We start from the raw sequence: 23,200 nt of genomic DNA, 5'->3' as shown, positions 1-23,200 counted from the left end.
GAATATTAAAACTAAAATCATATAATGAATACCAGTTTTGTTAGCCTAGGTTTTCGGTTCTTCGGGGCTAACAAAACTGTTTTTTTAGTTTAGTGTCCAAACGTTTTAACCACTAAGTGTAGTCAACAGAAGGTTTGTTTTCTGTATCACCATTGGGATGTACATCAATTTATCGGCCATTTCTTATCCCTTTAGATCCCAGTTTGTATGTCTGTATGAAAGTACACTTAATTTGCTTCACTCTATTAGATATATTTTCATTGATAACTAAACATATTTTTTTTCTTTCTATAATCTGTTTACTTTTCATGATATAATTTTTTTGTTATAGGTTCGGAAAGAAAATTAAAATTCTGGACTCCACCTTCAGAACGTGGAAAATAGATCTTAATGAATACTCTGAATTTAAAGAAGTTCAGGACACACTTGGAAAGGCAAAAATAGATGACATTATTCTAAACTACAGCATCAACATTGGGCTACTGAATAAAATACTTCACTCTTCCTATAAGAAGGAAATGTTAACCTGGATATTGAATGTCTGGGGTGTTTATGTTACAGGACTACGCGTATTTTTGATAGGAAATGAAGTTTTTTTGTTAAATGAGTTTTTTAGATTTCCTCATCTAGAAATGCTTCATTTGATGAGTACCGCAGAACCTGATGATGATTGCGAAATAGAGATAGAGTTAATTAAAAGGCATGCAAACACTCTTACCAAGTTATCTGTTCGTGGATATTGGGATTGGATTAAGGTTCCTTATGAAATTAATCTTCCTCGCATACAAGCCTTAAAGTTTGCAGTTTGTGGTTTCGCACCAATTAAATTCTTGACATTTGCCTGCAGTGAAAATGTAAGAAGAATAGATTTTGAATGTTGCTTGGTCGATGGTAATTTACCTGAAATTAAAATGCCAAAGTTATTGCACATATCCATAGAAAGCAGTACATTAAACCTGTATGCATTTGCTGAACAGTTTGCTGAACAACTGATTACCCTTAAGATTCATGATCTTTATGATTTAGATAAAAGGGCAAAGTTTAGGAATTTAAAATACCTGTGGATTGATAAGGATGTTCAATCAGGATGGAACTTCATACAAGATTGTTCAACTACTCTGGAGCATTTAGTGTGTGAATTTCCACGTCCACCAAACAATGAATTTGCGCCTGAGCAAAAGTTAGAATTTGACCTTCCAAACTTGAGAGATTTGTATATAATGGGAGTTGGGTACTGGAGAGCAACTTTCAATGCTGAAAATCTTGAATTTCTTTTTTATCAAGAGATATTGTTACAACATCATTTTATGATGAATTTAGACTGGATGAATCTAACATGAAGTATCCCAATTTGAAGACCTTACTACTGCCAGGCTGTATCAATGATTCTTTGGTTTGCAAGCTTACAGCTAAATATCCAAGCAAATACTTCTCAAAGATGGAGGATGCAGTAGGACTGCAAGCTGACTCTGTACTTACACTGAAGCAGGATGTGAACAGAGCCATGAGACTGAGAGCCAAGGAGTTCTATCAATGTCTTGACCTTGTCCCATTCATTCAAGATGATTGTCCAATCAGATAAAAATTTGTGAATGTTAAAATTATGTGATATAATAAGTCTCCCAGCATTTTAAGATAAGTCTTTCGATATTTTAAAAACCTGTATTGAGAATCATAAACCTGATATTTTTTTATACTATTTTTATAAACTTTATAAATATTTTGCAGAATAAAATGGTGCCTAAAAGAGCTGTGATTGTACCTGGTAATGGATGTGGAGATGTTGCTCAATGTAACTGGTAAAAACTTTAAAAATTATGCTTCTTATGAAAAAGCAACAGGATGTCATTATCTATCTGTTTGTTTCTATTACATTGGACATTGCAATCGGCTGAATCGATTTTATTCTCCTTTTCATTGTAGCTTTTCATAGGTATTGGTTTGTAACTATTTTGGATAAGTACCACCACCCTAAATCGCCCCTTAAAAAAGACACACCCCTAAAAAGGGAGAGGTCATTTTCTAGTAAATCCCGTAAAGGTGTGTGTTATAAGGCCTAAAAATAGTAGTAGAACGATAAGGTGCTCTATATATTTGTATTTCCTATTGAATAGAACAATAGGGAAGAAATTTTTTTTTTTTTTTTGATAACCGTACCTGGAATATCTGAAATTTCTATCAAATGCTTTGTTTGGCTCAAACTGACACAAATAAAAAAAAATATAATTATAATAAATCAACCTGTAAAGAATGACTTCTTCCTTTGTTTAATGGTATAGATTGTTCTTAACCTTTACCTTGTACCTATAGAAAACATTATTATTATAATTATATTTTTTTTTAATTTTTGTCAGTTTGAGCCAAACAAAGCGTTTGATAGAAATTTCGTATTTTTTTTAGATAATCCAGGTACGGTTATCAAAAAAAAAAAAAAAAATTCCCTATTGTTCTATTCAATAGGGAATACATATATCTAGAGCACCTTATCGTTCTACTACTATTTTTAGGCCTTATAACACACACCTTTACGGGATTTACTAGAAAATGACCTCTCCCTTTATTTTAAAATTTTTTCTAAAATAGAAAATTTGAGAGGGTATATCCCCTCCACCTCCCTAGAGGAGTTTAGGGGCGTAACCGCTTTTTTGTTATCATATTGTAGTTGTCTAGTAATGGCTTATGACATGATAAATAGGCAAACAATTGATGTCCTATATGAATCTTCCCTTTAATTTTATTCTGTTATTTTTGAGATCTTGCTGGACCAGGCTTCTCTAGTTTATAAGATCATTTTCCTTTGTTTTTGCAGAATTTGTATTATACCTTATTTTTAATTATATTCGCGGCTTTTTCTTATGCTATTTAAGATCATTTTCTTTGAAAGGTCTGTTAATTCCTTAATTATCAAATACTAATACCTACCTATATATATAATATTATATTAAGGTATGGTTGGGTAAACAGAAAATTAAATTATCTGCCAAATTTTGAATCTACACTACGCAATATGCCTGATCCAATCACAGCTAGGTTGGTTCTTTTAAATTAATTTTTATTTTTATTAGCAATATCGGCTACGTACCTGGCACGTAGGGGCTCATTCGACGGTTGATGAGGTGGGCATAGAAACAGCCTGAAACCATCTAAAAAATATGTGTATGATGTATATAACAAAATAATAAGAAAACTTTAATTGATTCAATGCATTTAGGGGAGGGGTCTTTTTCCAATTTTTGCCCTTTTTTTTTTAGAAAAAACCTACCTACCGGGGAAGTAATTAAATATTTTTTTGCAGGAAAATACTGAATCTTGTGCAGAATATACACCCCTAAAAAATGATATAGAGTAAACCTAAACTTTCCAAGGACCTATTTGAATCTTCCCTAATTGTTTTTGTAATTGCTAGGATCTTAACAGATATACCAACTAAACCTACTTCTTTTTTTCAAAGGATTTGTGTTCGTCTGTTGTAAAAGCACATTTTTACATCATTGACAAACAATCAAAAATGATTTTTGTTGCATTTAGGAGATCTATATGGTTGCCCTATATGAAGGATGAACTTAAAGTTGATGAAAACACAATCATAATTGGACATTCTAGTGGGGCTGTGGCTGCTATAAGGTGACTTACAAAAATCCTTACTCCTTGTAGCTTTTCACCAGTCCTGGGAAGGGTTAAAGCTATTTTAAGGAATGATACTATTACTACCACCCTACGGCGACTCTGTATACTTCACATGATTTCCCTACCTACAAGTGTACCGAAATCTACAATTGAAAGTGCCACCGCCCCCCCATTTTGATATTTGCCTCAAGCTTATTCTTTATGTTTATCTTTCTTAATTTTTTAATATCTATGATGACAACATCCATAAATACCAAGCACAAAAAATCTTAGTTTATCTAAAGTTTAACTTAAGTAGCAGCCGAGAAATTCACATTTCCCCTAGAGCGTTACGGACGGACGGTATGATGGACGTATAATGTGAAATATAGAGTAGCTTCGCAAAAAAGAGATTAAAAATAATAAATATGTAAATTGTTATTGTTAACTAAAGTTTGGTATAAAGTTTAGATATGCAGAAGAAAACAAAGTGTGGGGAATAGTTTTAGTTGGCGCATATATTTCAGGTAGGAAGTTCAACTATTTTTGATACTGCTATTTTTTTTTGTGAAAAAATGTATATTAATAACCATGTAGGTAGGTAAGTTGTTTTATTTTGTAGAATTTTATATTACATATTTTAAATCTATATAGTCCTGTCGTTACTATGCTTTTTGTTGATATAATTGTTCTTGTTGCTTTAGATTTTGACCATGTCTCTTAAATGATTTGTTATGTTATTGTGTTTATATTATATATAGGATACTTTTTTATAAAAAAAAATCACAGTTTTTTAGACCCTGATGAAGTTTATGCTAATAAACGCTACAGTCGCGTGGTTGAATAAATGTAGAATTATAGAATTAGATAGGTAATAAAATGCATTTTCGCCACAAAAAAATACAAATCCTTTTTTTCCAGATCTTGGTGACACAAACGAGGCTGCAAGTGGCTATTTTAAAGACCCGTGGCAATGGGAAAAGGTATCATGTCTAGTGCAGTTCACGTTCAAATGTTTCTGGTAACGAATATCTCCAAATATCTAAGAACTTTAATGGCTTCTAGAGGCAAAACGGTGGAGCGTATAGAGTATGCTCATTCAAACTTTTTCGCTACCAGGAACATTTTACCGTGAACTGCACTTAACCCAATTTATCTTGTCAGTAGCACAGCGACCATAATTAATATTAAAATATATCCATCCTTTAGCAATACTTAAAGCAAAGTTCAGTGTTCATCCTATAATCTTTATGTCCCAAGATTTTTATTTTGTTTATGTTGAACTTTATGTGCTGGGCATTCCCTTAAAAGGGCCTCTCGAGCACTGAACCCCCTCCCTTATTTTAAAAATAAATGAAGAATAATGGAAGGTAGTTACCCAATACCCATTACCCAATATAAAGGGGGGGGGGGGGGAGGTTAATGCAACCATCTCGTAATCAATGATTAAGTGGCACTTAGAATCCGAATTTCGTTACGAAACTTGGCATGAGTAATCCTTGATAGGTCTATTTTCCCTAAATTGAACAAAAAGTTGGAAAAGTAACGGCGCGCGGCTCAGCCGTTTAGCCATTTTTTGGCTATATTAAGTAAGAGATATAAGTTTTCCGGAATTGTAATGTAGGGAGTAGATTTGAAATCTGCATCAAATTTTAAGGATTTTTTATAAAATTCGTTTTTTGTAAAATTCTTTATCTAAAAGCGAAAATACATTTTAAGTTAATTAGTTTTGACCAATAGGATAGGTGGATTTTAAACTACCTGCGCTCTAATTGGTTGAATGATGTACGACATCCAATCAGAGCGCAGATTTTTTAAATCCACCAATCACAGATGCCAAAATTAATTAACTTAATTTGTATTTCCGCTTTTAGATAAAGAATTATACAAAAAACGAATTTTATAAAAAATCCTTAAAATTTGATGCAGATTTCAAATCTACTCCCTACATTACAATTCCGGAAAACTTATATCTCTTAATATTAAGGGCGAATACGTCACGAAAACTATCTCCACATGGCACATAATACTGTTTGCCGTTCCGAAACGTTTTCAAACGGTTTTAGCCGGTAGTTGCTGGTACTAAATATTTAAAAATATATTTTGGTATCATTTCACATGATTTAAAGCAAAATATGTTTCAAAAATTCATTTATGACAGATTTGCCCTAAAAATAGCCCAAAAACGGTTGAACGGCTGAGCTGTTAGCCGTTACTTTTCAATTTTTGTTCAATTTAGGGAAATTAGACATAACAAGGATTACTCATGCCAAGTTTAGTAAAAAAAATTCGGATTCTAAGTGCCATTCAATCATTGATTACGAGATGGTTGCATTAAACCCCGCCCCCCTCCCCCCTTAACTTAATCTAAAAAAAATCAAAGGACGAAAAAATCTCCCATATTTTATACTAGCGAGGGCAGAACAATATGGCATAATATCATATTAAGATTTAAATACCTAATAAAAACAACATAAAACCATTCCAGGACATTTATGAAGCTTCCCTAAAAAGTAGGACAATTAAATCAGTCACTACCAAAAGCTTAGAATAGGATTTATTTCATATTTAACTAATGTATTGACTGGGAGGTTTCTGTATTTAAAAAAAAACGCTATCTTGTTTTTTAAGGTTCAAGAGAACTGCAAGAATATTGTACAATTTGGATCAACCGACGATCCATTCCTCCCTTGGGACGAACAGCAGGCTGTAGCTGACAACCTGAAAGCAAATCTCAAGTAAGTTCTGGCGTATTAAGTAATAAGTATAGCCTAGTTCATAAATAGACATAGGTCGACCTAAAGAAGTCTTAGGTTGACTGTTCTTTATAAGGTATTGTATTGATTATACTTTACTATTTGGTTGACCTTAGACGAAAAACCTCTTTTGGCGTCCTTGTGGGTAAACGGGTTTTCAGCAATGCTATTTAAAATAAGATTATAAGAAATAAGTTTTTCCATCTAATAATTGGCGTAATTTTAGTTTTATACACAGTAGTAAGGTTTTTTAGTAGTTAAGCTACTATATGATTCGTAATGTCCGTCCGTCTTTCCGTCAGTTAGAGACAAAGTGGGTGTAAACGTGGTTTTATCGGCTCCTATTCAAGATAGAAAGCTGATTTTTTGGGGGGATTTAACAAGTTTACATTTCTAATATTTCAACTAAGTTGCATTAAGATTTGCCCAATAATAGGGGTGCTAGATCGATTCCTAGCTTTTTAGGTTTTCGTGATTATATCAATTTCTTTTCAAGATTAACAGCTGAAATTTTCAGGGATTGAATATGTTCACATTCTTCATATTTCCACTAAGTTTCATTGAGATTTGCTTATTGGTTGGGGTACCATTTTTATCATTTCTCATCTCATCGTATTTTAGACATCTTTCTGCACCTGCAGATATTAAAAAGAAAAATTATAAGATTAACTCAGCTGTCACTTATCATACGATTTTTTTAAAAATATTGGTGGAAAATTGTCTATAATATGATGCTAGGCATGATTATTCATTATATCTGAGAACCGGTTTTAATCCAGCGGATATTAATCGATTTCCGCGCCATACTGAAATCAATATGATCCTGTTTCAGAAAGTATACCGATGCTGGTCATTTTATGGAGCCAACTTTTCCAGATCTGGTCAAGCAAATCAAACAATTTTTAGATTAAGTACCATCTAAAATCTTATGCATTATTAATAGTAGTTAATAATCGTATTGTATTATAGACAGCTTTCCGCGGATAATAAAACGATTATTTATAGGATTAATTTCGGCTTTGTTAGCCCCGAGGGGCCGAAGAACTGTGCCAACAAAACTGCTACTAATATTATGATTTTTCATTTTACTATTCTTAACAAAATTGTCTATAATATGATACGATACATGATTTTTCAGCAAGACTGAGAACCGGTTCTTATTCAGCGGATATTAATCGGTTTTGGTGTAATACTGGAAAAAATTACTTTAATTTGCATTTTATATGTAATCCATTTTTGCATTTCAATTTGTATTTTTCAGAGCAAAATAAAATCTGTAAAAAATGACATCCACAGATGTAGAAAATAAAACTTCATCTTCAGAAGCTGTTACAAATAATCCTAATAATCCTAATGAAGAAAATGATTTCAATGTTTTTATTTGTTCTCAAAATGGAATTTTGAAAGGTGAGATAATTTTGGGAAGTTTTAACAATTTTTCGACAATTTTAATAGGATAGTTGCATAAAATGCATTTAAGGAAAATGATTGAAAGCATAAGTTACAAGAATACCGTCTAACATATGTAATTTTGTATTACAATAGATATAAAATAATTAAGCACCTCTAAAATTACCGGCATGCTGTTTTTGTGAAAATAAGACAGCCATATAAAGGGGGGGGGCGAAAGTGACACTTTTTGAAACCAAAACTAAAAGTCAAAGGAACTCAACTAAAAAAAGAGTTACAGGTCTGACATTTTGCATGGCAGTTGCTTTATAGGGGTACAATATGGAACTGTGAAGAAACGGCGGCGCAACCGCCGAAAACCGCCGAGAAAAGGCAACAAAAATTACGGCGGGAAACGGCGGTTTTCGGCGGTTGCGCCGCCGTTTCTTCACAGTTCCATATTGTACCCCTATAAAGCAACTGCCATGCAAAATCTCAGACCTTTAACCCTTTTTTTAGTTGAGTTCCTTTGTTGACTCTTAGTTTTGGTTTCAAAAAGTGTCACTTTCGCCCCCCCCCCTTATTAATATAATTTTAAAATTACGTGGTAGAAAATTTAAATTCTATGAAATACATGCTCTATAGGTAGATGTAGTTTAAATTATTGAAGAGGAAACAATATGTAGTTCACCAAAGGGGACTATCCGCGAACAAGAGCAGGTCATTCTAAGCAGCTTCCAGCAGTGATTCTAAATGTTTTTTTTGTAAATATACTAGGGTATGTTTAATATTGTTATATCGATTTAAAAGTTAAGTTTCACCATGGTTTTATATGAATAAAACTTTGAAATGTTAAACATCATGCAGCTAAATGTCATCAAATGTTTTGTTTAGTTCAAACTGGTATGAAACAAAAGTATGAAATATGTTAATTTAGATAAAGGGATGGTAACTTGTATAATTGTAAACAGTTTAAATTGTGTACTTTCGTATTTTATAGCATTTGATTATGTTTGGTCATATTCTTTTATTTGAACTTTTGATTTCAACAAAACATTTGATGATATTTCGTCAAAAATGCTTAACATTTCAAAGTTTTATTTATAGAAAACCATGGTGAAACTTAATTCTTTTAGTCGATATAACGATATTAGTATATTCACCAATAAAACATTTAGAATTCCTGCTGGAACCTGCTACAATCATTTGCTATTGTTCATGGATAGTCCCTTTAAGTCTTAATGCAATTCGTGCAACTACCCCTTTTATATTCGATATGTCCATCAAGCTATTTATTCTTTAGAGTTGTATAAAGTTTGTCCTAAAAAATATCGCAAACGGCAATGGTTGTCCTACTATCTTGCAGAGAAGGATTTAGGAAATTTAGCGGAAAAATAAAATAAGCCATCACCTCGTTTGGGCTTTACTTATCGTAATAATGATTGCTTTACAGTATAATATTAGGGGTATGTAACTGCATATAATTCTCCAAGCTAAGTAGAAAATTGCTCCATAGTTAATTATAATATTTTATATACTTTTAGGTGTTAATGTCAATAAGAAGGGAATTATCAGCAAAAATTTCGATAGTCTTGACAAAGTATCCAAGGTAATTTTAACTAGGGTTGGCAATCCGAAATCCATCCAAATATTATACAATTTTTTAATCCAGAATCCGAATCCGCAATCCGTTATTTTAATAGCGGATTCGGATTGTTAATTGTTAGGGTAAAATTAGCGGCTTGAGCTTTTTGGTTCAAATATATATTTTATTTTTTAACAAAGTTAGGTTAGGTTGAGTAAGGGTTAGAAAATGGCCGCTATAGGTTTTATAAATAGGAGAAAAGCTACTGTTGAAATATGAACAAACGCAGCTTTAGATTCTTCCTAGTACCCGGTTAAACATAATCTCCTAATTTATTTTTAAATTTGCTAAAATCTGAAAATCCGGAATCCGTCAAAAAAATAAGAATCCGGAAAATCCACGTATAAATCAGTTTCATTTTTGGGCAGATTTTTGTAAAATCGGATCAAAAGCTATCTACAGTTCTATTATTTTTATATGAAAGTAACAGGATGTCTGTTTAAGATCGCGTTAACCTCTTAACAGTTTTTAAATCATTAAGATCTTGCTAATTGATGGACCGATATGGTTCCCCTTTACCGTGAAGCTTTTAAAAGGCCCAGGGAAGGTTTGAAACTATTTTGGATGATGGCACCTCCACCTTACCAAGAGAAAATGACCACCCCAACCCAAAAAATCATAAATCAACTATTTTCATCCAATGAGGATTTTTTAAGTGTTTGTCCCTGATAATAGATTTATTATTACTTGGATCATACACTAGATTATCATGTACTCTAATGAAGTGAAAGTCGTACCTGACTAAAATAATGATATACCACGTCCACCCCCTTTATCCTATTTCCTCCCCTCCCCTCTTACTGGATTAACGAAATGCCCAATGCATGAAGTCCATGTTAGCAACACAAATATTTCTCTTGTCATAATATCCAAGTATATTATATATCCATTTTTTAAGGTAAATGGTTACACCTGTCTTGGATTGGGAGACAAGCCTAATGAAATTCTTGTTGCTAACAGGTAACAACATTTGTAGTGACAACAAACCAGGGATCTTAAGGGATAAGCCAATATTTTTTTTACCAACAAATATAATTTTAAATAATAAAAATTTAAAATGATACCAAGGGACTATAAACGTTTAATTCATGTATATTCATTTGTAATAATATACAAAATTTCTTCTTTAGTAAAAAATTTTCGGTTGAAAAGTTTAAGATCAAGATAAAGTAATAATACCTACCAAAAAATTTAAGCCAACAAATGAAAGATCTTGTTTATACAACAGGTTGCAAAAATCGAATCTAGTTTTCAAAAACTTACACCGAATAAACTAATAATATCAATCACAAAATTTAGAAAAATTCTATTTTAGGGTTCCAGAAATTAAAACCTTTAACATCAAAGACAAGTAAGATTTGTTTTATTTTATTTTTAGCAGTGAATCTACTCTATAATTTGATACTCTGTGTAGGTCTGTCCGTCAGTCAGTCCGCAACGTTATGGGGGATATGTGATTTTGAATTTGTTTGTGAATATTTCCTTTACCAATGAACTTTCAGTATGTCTTGTATTTTGTCCGTCTGTCTGTCATTCATTCCTCAAAATGCAAATATAAAAATGTGTGAGAAAGTTTTCGTGGTAGTTTCTTTAATACATCTGTTCTTGATTTTAACAGATGCTCTTAAAAGCTATTTATCCGTAATCCCATTCATGATATTTTTGTGCTTAGCTACCTATGGATGTTGTCATTATGGGAAGGGGGGGGGGGTGTAGACCTATAGGAACTCCGTTTATGAACAATCCGACCACTTTATAGTTAAAAAAGTGTACACATTTTAGTAAAATTTATCATTTTATCCATGTAATAAGATGAACTTCTTAAGATAATGATTTGCTTGAGGAAGTCCTATTTTCTGTGGAACGGATTATTGTTCTGATTGCCATCAACGATAGTAAATCTATTGTATAATTTTAGAACCTTCACCAACACCGTAAAGTTAGAACTAGAAGAGAATCTTGGCAAACATACTTTGGTCGGCGTAACCAGGTAAGAAAAATAATTATAACTTTGCAGGCATCTAATGACCAGGGATAAGACAATGGCCGATAAATTGATGTACAGTACATTCCCGATGATCATGCACAAAATTACCTTTCTGTATGTTACAAATAAAGGTTGAAACGCTTAGACACTTAACTTAAGAAACTAATCAATTTATATACAATATTAGTCTTTATAGGTTTTGAACCAACGAATAAGAAAACATTATTATAAAGCTTTGAGGACTTGTTTAACAAACAGCATTATGTACCTTCCATCCCTGATAACTTTTCCCAAATATTAATCATTTATGACTACCGAACAATTTTGAAACGATAACTACCTAGGTATATTTTTTTTTATTTTTTCAATCGAACACAATCTTTTTTTCGGTATTTTTATGACTTTCTAAATAATATATTATTACTTGCAACAGATTTTACTGTACTCAAATAAGTGATACTTACAGCTGGTTAAAATAACGAAACCCCACTATCTAACCCATTTACCCCCATCCCCTCCCATCCCCTCCCCTCCCCTCCTACTGGATGAACAAACTAACAATGTTAACATTCTACATTGATGACAAATTTTCTCCTGTCATTATATGCACTTATTCTATATCCATTAACTTACTATTTTTTTTCTAGCTATGAGGGAAACGTCGTTACAGCGATATCAAACGGACAGGGTAAGCTAATATAAGTTTTGCTGATAAAAATATTTTATTTTAAAATATGGAAGTTTGTCTTTAATATTCATCGCACGATTATTTGATTAGTTATCGAAGGCCCGGGCCAATAAAATAGGGATTCATTTTATGATTTTTATTGTAAAAATACTTGGAAAACTCACTAAAATACGATATGTATGATACTTGATTTTCAGTCAATCAATCTTTGAATTTAGCGGATGCTTATGCGGCACCCTTACCTATAATAGTTATAAACCATTCCAGGACATATGAGAAGATTTATTGTAAAGGAGAACCATAGCGGTTCAGCAGTTAGCGATATCCTTCGGGACAGACGGACACACAGACATATATCCTGTTTCCTTTATATATGGATTGATTCAGATTTGAAGCCATACATGATAGTTTGATAGTTATTTATAGCATCGTATTACAATCAGCTTTCCGCGGATATAAAATGTACAATTTTATGAGTAAAGTCAGTTTTTAATAGACACGAGAAGCCGAAGTCACGGTTTTAATCTTATGATTGTACATTTTTATATTCGTAGAAAACATGATACAATACGATGCTATACATAATTTTTGAGTATGGCTAAGAACCGGTTGTAATCCAGATGATATTAATCGGGTTTGGAAGCCATACTGGAAATAATGATTATTATTTGTTTTTAGTCATCATGTCTGGCCCCGATGCTGCTACGTTTAATGCCATTGAGCATGAGGTAAGCAATTTTTAAAAGCGAAGCTTTTCTATAATTAGGTCCATTCGTCCGACAGTAACGGATAGCTTTTTTCGTTAATTTAGGCATGTTAGAATTTTCCTATCGATATCAAACTTTGCATGATGATTCCTGTAGTAGTTAGGCACGATTTAGAAAGCCTAGAAACTCTATAATCATTACCAGAATGTCCGCACGTCCATTTTAAACATATTGATTTTTAACTTTTTTAACAACAATTTTTTATGCATATTATCAGATTGGAATACCGATTTCTAGGACAATGTAAAATGTTATAAGCGAAGCTTCTCTATAATCAAGGCCTAAAAATGTAAGATTAAACAGTATCACGTATTTAAGCGGTTTTGCAACAAATTTGTTTAGACTTATGCGTTAATATTCTACTTATTCAGTTTGTCATACCGTTTCAGAGCTTCAATTTTATGGATGTCGTCATTCTTTTTCAATTTAAAATTAAAAATGAAAGGAGTGGTCAAAATTAAACCTTTCCCCATTTTTAAAGGCTTCTAGGGACGTATCTGCTAACTGTAAGTAACGCATGAAGATTGATTTATTACCAAAGTGTTGCTTTATAAATATTGTATGCCGGCTTGCGGGATCTCTTAGAAGATCCCTCCAACTTTTTAGAAATGCTGCATTACTAAGAAACTATTTTAGATGAACTATCGAACGAAGGAAAATAAGAGAAAGTTAACAAAGACGCAGAAACAGAAAAAGTTGGAGAAACAAAAAAATGGCGGAAATGAGTTTACAGTTCTGGAAAACGAGCCTACAGAAGAGGAAAAAGAAGAGAAAAAGAAGAAAAATGTTGAGGCTTTTAAAAAGAGTAAGTAATCTTTTTCCATCATGGCTACGAAACCGATTTACTGATAATTATCCACAAATATTAAATTGAAAATCATTAAAGACGTGATTTTGAACTGTTAATTATACTTGTACCCAGAAAAGGGGAGGGGGTATTAATGCAACCATATCCTAACCAGTGCACAAAAGGCACTTAGAATCCGAATTTTGCGTACTTTACAAGTTGTACAATATAGCAGTATACAAACTTTTCCACCAATAATTTCAATATATTGAGGGAGTAAATTGGGTAACATATCAACATTGTCTTATCCCTGCCTCTGTATAGTAAGGAAGTTGACCCGCATGCGTCGTTGTCCGGCCAGCCTCAATCCTACAGAACCACTTATTGCCGTGGCAGGACAAGAGGTGGAGCTGCAAGTATGGAACCTCAAAGATCTTCAGGCAAAGCAACATGTGGCGACTGTAATGAACTAAAAAGGCGGTTTTCTGTGTATTTTTTCAAAAATAAAGGAAAGAGAGCGAGCGATCAATGAGCTGTTTATTTCGCTTGTCCTTCAAGTTTTATAATAACGTTTTCTGATTCGTTGGCTTAACAACTGGGGACTTTAATTGAATTCAATCGGTTGGTTTATTAAGTTGGGTATCCAAACGTTTCAGTCACTAATTGTAATCTACATAAAGGGGGAAATTTTGTATCATCATTAGGGATGTACTTCAATATATCGGCCATTGACCCTGCTCAACAGTATATAACAAGTCCAGACTAAACAGTAACTTTCTCTCAGACAAGAATTTTGCTTTGTTTTTATCAATTTATCCTAAAATGTTGCTTTGCTTACCAGAAACCAGTTTTCCGATCAAGAAATGTGCAGTTAGATAAATTGGATTTAAGGAATGAGTTCTATTTCTAAAGATACACTATGGATGGGTAAGTAGATGATAAAATGACAATAAAACCATCTGTTAAAAATATAACGAATTGTTAAAGTATTTATCTTTCACTAATTCTCGCCTGTTATTTTAAAGAGGACTACCCGCTAGTGATAAAAGATGATTTTAAAATTTTTATTTGTAGATGATTTTTATTGTTCGCATTTACTTCTGCACATGTTGTATCACAGCTTCAAATCATTAGAACCTCGTTTTCTCTGATATAATTTCATTACTAATGCCTCTAGAGACACTTTTGATTTTGAGAAGAAAAAAGACCTGTTAGGGACATATATATACAGTACTTAAAAATAAAATTTAAGTAAGTTTATATTGAATATTGATTGGTTGGTTAAAACTAGCATTGCGCATATGAACTATGCTACCAATGATTTGAATTCACAAAAAGGATAACTTTAACTTTTATCAACAAGCACATCAATTTATCGTCTAATGTGATGAAAAGTTGCTACCCCCGTCCGTTACCGTGGTAAAGTTATAGGCCTACTTAGTATTATCACCAGTATGGCAGGTGTTCCTTTAGAAGTTAAGAACTCATAATAATGGTGCACAGAGTACCAGTTTGGACCTCCGACATTGCCTGGTTGTCACCAACTCTTATTGCCACCTGTTCCAGACACGGGCACATCAGGTATAAAAATCCTTATAATAAAGTAATAGGATGTTTGTTTGTCTGTCTGTCTCTCTGTTTGTACTGAAGGTTCTCGCTAACCGCTGAACCGATATGGTAATCCTTTACAGGGTAGCCTGAGAAGGTTTATAACTAGTTTGGGGGAGGGTACCACCCTCCATAGAGATATCGCCAAAAAGAAAGTATAAAACGACGCCCTGCGGATATTAGCTGAATACAAAACTAACACCATCTAGCGGCGAAAAAAATATTTTTGGTAAATAGCTGATTTTAACATAGATTCATAAGAAACAATTTTACGTGTCCTTAGATGTCTCTAGGCCCTAGGGGCACTATATAGGGGGGGGGGGGGGGGGTGGCATTCCTCTTAATTTTAATTTTAGAAAGAAAAATAAAAAAATAATTTGGGATGAATTTTTTTATTAATTTCTCTTTTGGGGGTTGAGGTAACCTCCCCCAAAATAGTTATAACTTATAAACCTTCCCTGGATCATTAAGAAGCTTCCCTTTTAAGCAGGTGCTATTGAGATTTCTCGGTAATAACACAGACAGAAATACATTTAGACATTTAATATAATGATACTAGCATAAAACTATCCTGGGAAATATAAAATCTTCCAAGGGATTTCTTGGGAGAGTGGAAGTACATTTTTTTATAAGTTTTAAAACCTTTCCGGGATGTATGGGAATCTTCACTATGAAGAGTCTGATAGGTCCAGAGGGGGCTAGCAAGATCTTTTTAGATTTTGATTTTGGATAATGATTTAATTAACGTTATTAAAGGGTCGGTCCGTCCGCAACGGTTAATTTAAACATGTTAGAATTGTCATATCGATTTCAAACTTTGTATGGTGATTCCTGTAGTAATTGGGTACGATATAGAAAGCGTAGCGACTCTATAATCGTTTCCTGAATGTCCGTACGTTCATTTGAAACATTGATTTTTAACTTTCTTAACAGCTAATTTTTATGTGATAACATTATTCGATTAATCTGATGTTTGTCCTACCATTTGAGAGCTTCGCTTTTAATGGATGTTGTCATCTTTGTTTTTTGTTCAGAAAATACGATATTTCTGGTAAGAATCGTAGGAGCCTAAGGCCTGTGGCTGATCTTCTGTGGATGCACCAGGAGGAACCTGCAACCTGCACCTCTATTGTCGCTATCAATGAACATGAGGTACACATATTATATATATAGATAGATAGATTGATTACCTAGTCAATTACCTCATACGGGCGGAGATGCTGTCCAATTCCATGACATGAAACGCCATGGTCCAACAACCCAGGATAACCAAGGAGAGCCAAATGTCTCTTTTTTTCTGTCCAAACACCCGGGGTATTAGGTTAAGTAACACCCATCAAACAACCAACCCTTTGATAGCAAGACCTTTGTCTGAGAAGTCATAACTATGCATGGTAATGAGTTGCGCCTGTTTTGGGCCAAGGCATTCTCCCTACTCTTACTATTAATGTCGCGCACTTGACATAGAGGCAGTAGGAACCGTTTTTAACGTCTTTAGTTATGACGCGGTGTTAAGCCGAGATTCGAACCTATCACCTCCCCGACGACGAGCGAGTGCGCCACGTATTGAGCCACGGTCGCGGGTTAGATAGATGGATAAATAGATGGACACAAAATCCCTTAGAATGGCTGGAAAGATAATTAAGCTTGAGCAAATTAATATACATTTTACCTACACCTCTGAATAGAAATATTATAAATAATTCTTTTAGGTTCTTGTGGGCGGAGCTACTGGTGCGCTTGTTCATTGCGACTTCAGGTAATCCTAATTTTAACTGTTGAAAGACTGCCACAGATAGATTCAATACTCTAAATTTGAAGCCTCAAGTCGCAATACTAAAAAAATTTTAGGCATCTCAAAATAACATTTTAGAGAGTTGTAAATTATTAGAAAAGGAGGAGTAGGTTGCGCTTAAAATCCGTAAAAGTTGTGAGTTTTGAGTTAAAAACATTAGAAAAAAACTATGTCTAGCATCGTATTATATTCTACGTATAAAAAAATATACAATCATAAGTTTAAAACCAGTTTTATTAGCCAGAGGCTCCGTCATATTAGGGCCAAAAACTGCCTTAATCTTATAATTGTACAGTTTATATCTGCGGAAAGCTGTTTTTAAATACGATACTATGCAAGAAATAACTATTTCCTTTTTAGGAGAGCTAGATATACTCCGCGTGGTTATCCTATACCTCTGCGTGGAATCTTGAGGAAATATAGAGGCAGTGTGGGCGCAGTCAAGTAAGTATTACCAGGATAAACCGGTTAGCATCGTATTGTAGACAATTTCCTGGAATTTTTAAAATAGAAACCATAAAATCAATACCATTTCGTTAAATCTGGGCCCTTGGCCCCTGGGGGATAACAAAACTGGTGATGATATTATATTTTTAATTTAATATCTGCGCAGGGGTGTATATTCTGCACAAGATTTATTTTTTTTCCCCTGCTACAAAATTTTTTATTTTTTTTCCCCCCTAGATTTTTCTTAAAAAGTAGGGGGGAAAATAGAAAAATATTTAAAGAACTCTATATTTTATTTATTTTATCCCTCCTACCACACATTTTTTTAGTTTTTTTTAACCAAGGAGGGGGGCGAAATGGAAAAAATGTTTTCAGTTTTCTTAATTTTTACATTTTTTTCCCTCCAACCACTTATTTTTTATTTTTTTTCCCCCCCCCTGAGCCGGGGATCCCATGCAGAATATACACCCCTGTATCTGCGGAAAGCTGTCTATAATACGATGCATTGAATAATTTTGCTTGTATTGACTATAGTCTTGATACATGCCATTTAACTACCAGCAAAAATACAGTTGCAATCAACAGTAATGGATAATTTATTTTGCTAATATTGACCTCATTTATTAGTTAGTCCTATTATGTAAAGTAGTATGTTTTTTTGTCTGTAGCGAAGGATCTCGCCAATTTCTGAACCGACATATTCCCCTTTACAGTGGAGTTTCTGAGGGGGTTTTGGTTTTTTTTTTATTAATAAGTCTGGGTATAGTTTTAGGCTATTTTTCTGCCCTTCCAAATTCCCTTCGAATATAAAGCCCCTAGATGCTTGGGGTGCAGTCGCTAGTTTATTTAAAAAGTAGGAGATGATGGGTGTAAGGGGGGTGGATTGATAAACCACTGGCAAAAACGCGCATTTAACTGTCATAATTACATCTATTTTAATTCTGCTGTTTGTATAAATGCATTGAACCATTTTTTTCATACACCGAGTTTTTTTTATGTCAGAAGCGTTTAAGTTTTAAATTACTAAGTATGGCTTTGAAGCTGATTAATATACGTTGGATTAGAACCGGTTCTTAGCCATACTGAAAAATCATGTATAGCATCCAAGTACAAACAATTTTCCACAAATATTAAAATAAAAATCATAAGATTAATATCCGCGGAAAGCTATAATACGATGCCATAAAAAAAAAACTATTATGCTTGCTTATATAGGGAACTGAGTTATTCCAACGGTTATGTCGGAGCCGTGGGCCTGGACAGATTCTTGAGAGTGTACAAGTATGGCAAGATTGGTCTAGCCAAAAATGAACCAATCTACCAGGTGAATAGAGATTAGTGGATTTTTACCGAAAAAAATTTGAACCATTTTGGACAAGTATCATGCTAAGTAATTTCACTTTGAAAATCTCAAAAAAATTGGCCATTATCAAAAAAAAACCTAAAACTGTTTTTTTAAAGACTTTTTTATACATTTTCTTAGGCTAGGAATGAGATATTTTGGAACGGACGAAAATTTCGGATTCTCCTCCTCAAGGCCTCTTCAGGAAGCACCTTGAAGCAATAGATCTGATGCAATGAATTTTTGACCCCATAAGGGGAGCATAAAAATTTTAAGTGAAATTACTGGGCATAATACTTGTCCAAAATGGTTCAAATTTTTACACAAGTGTTTTTTTCACCAAAAGGCATATTGAGTGCAACTGCGCAGTACTTGAATTTCAAAAAATCCGGGAGAAAATATCCCCTAATAGAGATAACTTAGGAACATACTGTCTAAATCAGTCAATAGAAGAATTTTCATTTTGTTCTCTATATGAGTCGGCTGTAAATTGTCGTATATGAATCTTAGGATAAAGCTTTCCCTTGTATAATGTGAAGCATATGACAAAACTTTTAATAAGTTAGTTATAAAATTCTTTGAATAATGTTAGAATTAAAAAATTATACCGTCGAAAATATTTGTCTCAAATTTCGTCGCCCGTATATCGTATGTAACAAAGGTAAACAACCGCTTTTGTCTGCATAATATCTCTTTTTAAGTTTGACGAAAAATGTTGTCAGATGGACCATTAGATATATCATGTTCATTTACTAGGTGTATCTGAAGTCCAAGTTGATGGGGATCACGCTGATGCCCGGCTTCGATCCCGAGTACGTGGATCCAAAGGAGGAGAAGAAACACAAGGAGAATGCAGTTGTACAGGTTGGGTGACTATGGATATTATGACAGGGGAAAAATTGTCACTTTAGTTGGCTAATATGGACATCATTTATTGGTCAGTTCATTCATACAGTAGGAGTGGAGGGGATGGAGTAAAATTGGATGGATAACTTAGCCAGCTACAAGTTTCATTATATTATAATAATGTTAATCTGGCGTAACATCCAATTAATATATGTCCATTATGACAGGGGAAAAATTGTCAATTTACATTGCTAACATTGACATAATTTATTGATCAGTTTGTTCATCCAGTAAGAGGGGAAGGGAGGGGTAAAGTGGGATGGATGGGTGGATTTTTTATGACAGGGGAAAAATTGTCAACTTAGGTTCCTAACATGGACATCATTTAGTAGCCAGTTCGTTCATCCAGTAGGAGGGGAGGGGATGGGGTGATGGATGGGGGGGATCGTTATCTTAGCCAAGTACAAGTTTCATTATATTATAATACATGTTGATCTGGTGCAACATCCAATTAATTATATATCCATTATTGCAGGTGGTTGACCCACTGGACAAACAGAAGAATGAGGAAGAAAGTATTGACGTCATCATCGCCAATACAAGACTGGAACAGCTCCTCTCACTTCCAACTTCCAAGTATGTATTTTCCAGTATGGCGTCGAAATCGATTAGCATCCGCTGGATTAGAACCGGTTCTCAGCCATAATATAACACCATGTATAGTATCGTATTTTTCCGTGGATATTAAAAATCATATAAAAGGGGGGGGGTTTTAATGCAACCATCTCGTAATCAATGTATAAATGGCACTTAAAATTCGAATTTTGATCTGAAATTGTGCATGAGTAATCCTTGGTAGGTCTATTTTCCCTAAATCGAAAAAAAAGTTGAAAAAATAACGGCTAACGGCTCAGCCGTTTAGCCGTTTTTTGGCTATTTTTAGAGCAAATCTTCATAAATTACGTAGAAATCAACTTTTTGAAGCATATTTTTGCTTTAAATCATGTGAAATGATACAAAAAAAACATTTTTTGATTTCTAGTACCAGCAACTTCCGGCTAGAACCGTTTGAAAACGTTTTGGATCGGAAAAGAGCATTATGTGGAGAGAGGTTTCGTGATGGATTTCGCTTGAAAATACCCAACAAATGTCTAAACGGATGAGCCGCCAGCCGTTAGCCGCTACTTTTCCAACTTTTTGTTCGATTTAGGGAAAATAGACCTACCAAGGATTACTCATGCAAAATTTCAGATCCAAATTCGAATTCTAAGTGCCATTTATACATTGATTACGAGATGGTTGCATTAAAAACCCCTCCCTTTAAAAAAAACTGTTTTGTTAAACCCGGTTCTTCGTCCCCGCGGGGCTAACAAAACAGGATTTAATCTTTTAATTTTTCATTGATATCCGTGGAAAGCTGTCTGTAATACGATGCGATAAATAACTATTCTAGTCTTACGAATACATAACTAAACCCCGAACCACTTCATTATGCAATCTACATTTTCCTGGATATTTTGTCTACGGTAGACCATAAGTGTAAATCTTTACAGTACATTGTTTCTATTTGTTAAAGCAACACATATGATAAAAGAAAAAGATTCTGTTTAAAGTAAAATGCTTATATTTCAATCAAAATCTATATTTTTGTATTTTTTACCGATCCACTTCATTATGAAAATCAATGAGAAAACGTTTGTTTTGCCCTTTTCTCCACTTTTTAAAATTAATTCTGATAAAATAACAATTTTTAAAGAGATTTATGCATTAATTATAATGAAAAACAGTTTAAGGTAGATTTTATTGATTTTTCTAAATAAGAAATAATTGAAAAAAATAAATTCTATCCCTATCACTGTAGAGGACAGCTGCCGACCCCCAGTCTTATGGATGAAGCTAAATACGTGTAAAAAATAAAAATTTGTCTGAAAAGTATACAAAAATGTCTTTTGGTGTGTTAAAATAATCCATTTTAAAATCTTGATTTTGAGGATGATGGCCTTTAAGATGCTCTTACTGGTGGTGATGGTGAGCTAAATGTTATCAAAGTGCATGCCCTTGAAGAAAACTTATATATTGAACTATGGTCCAATTTTTGTAGTCATAGCAGCCTCCAGCCAAGCAATATTAAAAAAGAAAAAAATTGCAATTTTAATTACTAAAATTCATAAAGTAAATAATGTAGTTTTTAGATAATGGTTATATTTCATGTCGAGAGGCTCCACTGGAGGCTGCTATGACTACAAAAAATGGTACATAAATTAATAGACAAGTTGTTGTAATGGTCATGTACTTAGATAACATTTAGCTCACCTTCACCACCAGTAAGAGCATCTTAAAGGCCATCATCCTCAAAATCAAGATTTTAAAATGGATTTTTTTATAACACATCAAAAAACATTTTTGTATACTTTTCAGGGTAATTTTTATCTTTAACATGTATTTAGCTTAGACTGGGAGTCAGCAGCTGTCCTCTAAAGTGATAAGGATAGAATTTCTTTTTTTCAATTATTTCTTATTTAGAAAAATCATTAAAATCTACCTAAAACTGTTTTTCATTATAATTAATGCATAAATCCCTTAAAAAATTGTTATTTTATCAGAATAATTTTTAAAAGTGGAGAAAAGTGCAAAACCAACGTTTTCTCATTGATTTTCTTTTGATTTGCATAATGACGTGGATCGGTAAAAAATAAAAAAATATAGATTTGATTGAAATATTTTACTTTAAAAAGAATCTTTTTCTTTTATCATACGTGTTGCTTTAACAAATAGAAACAATGTACTGTAAAGCTGTACACTTATGGACTACCGTAGACAAAATATCCAGGAAAATGTAGATTGCATAATGAAGTGGTTCGGGGTTTAGTTTGGAGCAAAGCTACGCAATAATATTGTCTTGTCAGTTACATTTTCCTGATATTTTGATTCCTTTTTGCCGGTGACGGTTCCTAGTGCCAGGTAAAGGTTCGATTCCAGGAATATTTTATTCTTAACTGCAGTAGATCCAGAACGAATGGGTATTTGACTGTAAATTTCACTGTTACCTAAAGTTTAATACACCTTCTCCCTTTCCTTGGCTCTAAAACTTTAGGAAAATAAGTAAACTTCATTGGTTGGTTGAAACCTTTCAGTAAATAATTTTAATCCACTTAAGTGTTTAGTTTGTTTATCGTAATAAGGGATGAAAATGAATTTAAATCGTCCAAATGTCTTATCCTCTAAGATCTAAAGGTACACCGACAAACGTCCTAATGCGACAAACATCCTAATGCGACAAACATCCTAATGCGACAAACGTCCTAATGCGACAAACTTCCTAATGCGACAAACTTCCTAAAGGACAAACGTTCTAATGCGACATCTCTTAAGTAAAACGTCCTAAATTTTTTTAACAATTTAAATCTTCCAAAGGGATAGTTCTATGAAGTGTATTTAAAGAGTTAAGGTACTTAGAGTAGTGAACTTTTATATGTCTTAGTAGAATATATTAGGCATTGGATAGATATGATTGTATGTTAAAGAATTTTTAACATT

General features: G+C 33.3%; 3 protein-coding genes across 4 annotated transcripts in view; all 3 read left to right on the top strand.

The window, feature by feature from the left end:
* RpL19 (ribosomal protein L19) overlaps positions 1–1,735 on the top strand; it is a 249,838-nt gene extending 248,103 nt beyond the window's left edge. For both annotated transcript variants that reach the window (XM_080148091.1, XM_080148092.1), the window contains one exon: positions 332–1,735. In XM_080148091.1, coding sequence (XP_080004217.1) covers positions 332–1,340 — 1,009 coding nt within the window. In that variant the 3' untranslated portion in view covers positions 1,341–1,735. The remainder of the gene's footprint in view (positions 1–331) is intronic.
* LOC145306138 (serine hydrolase RBBP9-like) lies at positions 1,730–7,635 on the top strand. The gene is made up of 6 exons (XM_080148106.1): positions 1,730–1,799; positions 3,529–3,624; positions 4,078–4,133; positions 4,528–4,589; positions 6,238–6,344; positions 7,195–7,635. The coding sequence occupies exons 1-6, from the start codon at positions 1,735–1,737 to the stop codon at positions 7,271–7,273; spliced, it is 465 nt and encodes a 154-aa protein (XP_080004232.1). The 5' UTR covers positions 1,730–1,734; the 3' UTR covers positions 7,274–7,635.
* The window catches only part of l(2)k09848 (WD repeat domain 74 lethal (2) k09848), a 17,248-nt gene continuing 1,667 nt past the window's right edge, over positions 7,620–23,200 (top strand). The window contains exons 1-17 of the mRNA XM_080148080.1: positions 7,620–7,769; positions 9,296–9,360; positions 10,295–10,356; positions 10,712–10,747; positions 11,315–11,386; positions 12,031–12,071; positions 12,750–12,799; positions 13,475–13,643; positions 13,950–14,065; positions 14,467–14,516; positions 15,129–15,206; positions 16,268–16,385; positions 16,946–16,992; positions 17,389–17,472; positions 18,691–18,799; positions 19,574–19,681; positions 20,199–20,299. Coding sequence (XP_080004206.1) covers positions 7,646–7,769; positions 9,296–9,360; positions 10,295–10,356; positions 10,712–10,747; positions 11,315–11,386; positions 12,031–12,071; positions 12,750–12,799; positions 13,475–13,643; positions 13,950–14,065; positions 14,467–14,516; positions 15,129–15,206; positions 16,268–16,385; positions 16,946–16,992; positions 17,389–17,472; positions 18,691–18,799; positions 19,574–19,681; positions 20,199–20,299 — 1,430 coding nt within the window. The 5' untranslated portion in view covers positions 7,620–7,645. The remainder of the gene's footprint in view (positions 7,770–9,295; positions 9,361–10,294; positions 10,357–10,711; positions 10,748–11,314; positions 11,387–12,030; positions 12,072–12,749; positions 12,800–13,474; positions 13,644–13,949; positions 14,066–14,466; positions 14,517–15,128; positions 15,207–16,267; positions 16,386–16,945; positions 16,993–17,388; positions 17,473–18,690; positions 18,800–19,573; positions 19,682–20,198; positions 20,300–23,200) is intronic.

This window comes from Acartia tonsa, chromosome 14 (assembly GCF_053477335.1).
Source record: "Acartia tonsa isolate MP-2025a chromosome 14, ASM5347733v1, whole genome shotgun sequence".
In the NCBI taxonomy this organism is placed as follows: Eukaryota; Metazoa; Arthropoda; class Copepoda; order Calanoida; family Acartiidae; genus Acartia; species Acartia tonsa.
The sequence above is the reverse complement of the archived record's forward strand: the minus strand, read 5'-3'. Positions and strand labels throughout refer to the sequence as shown.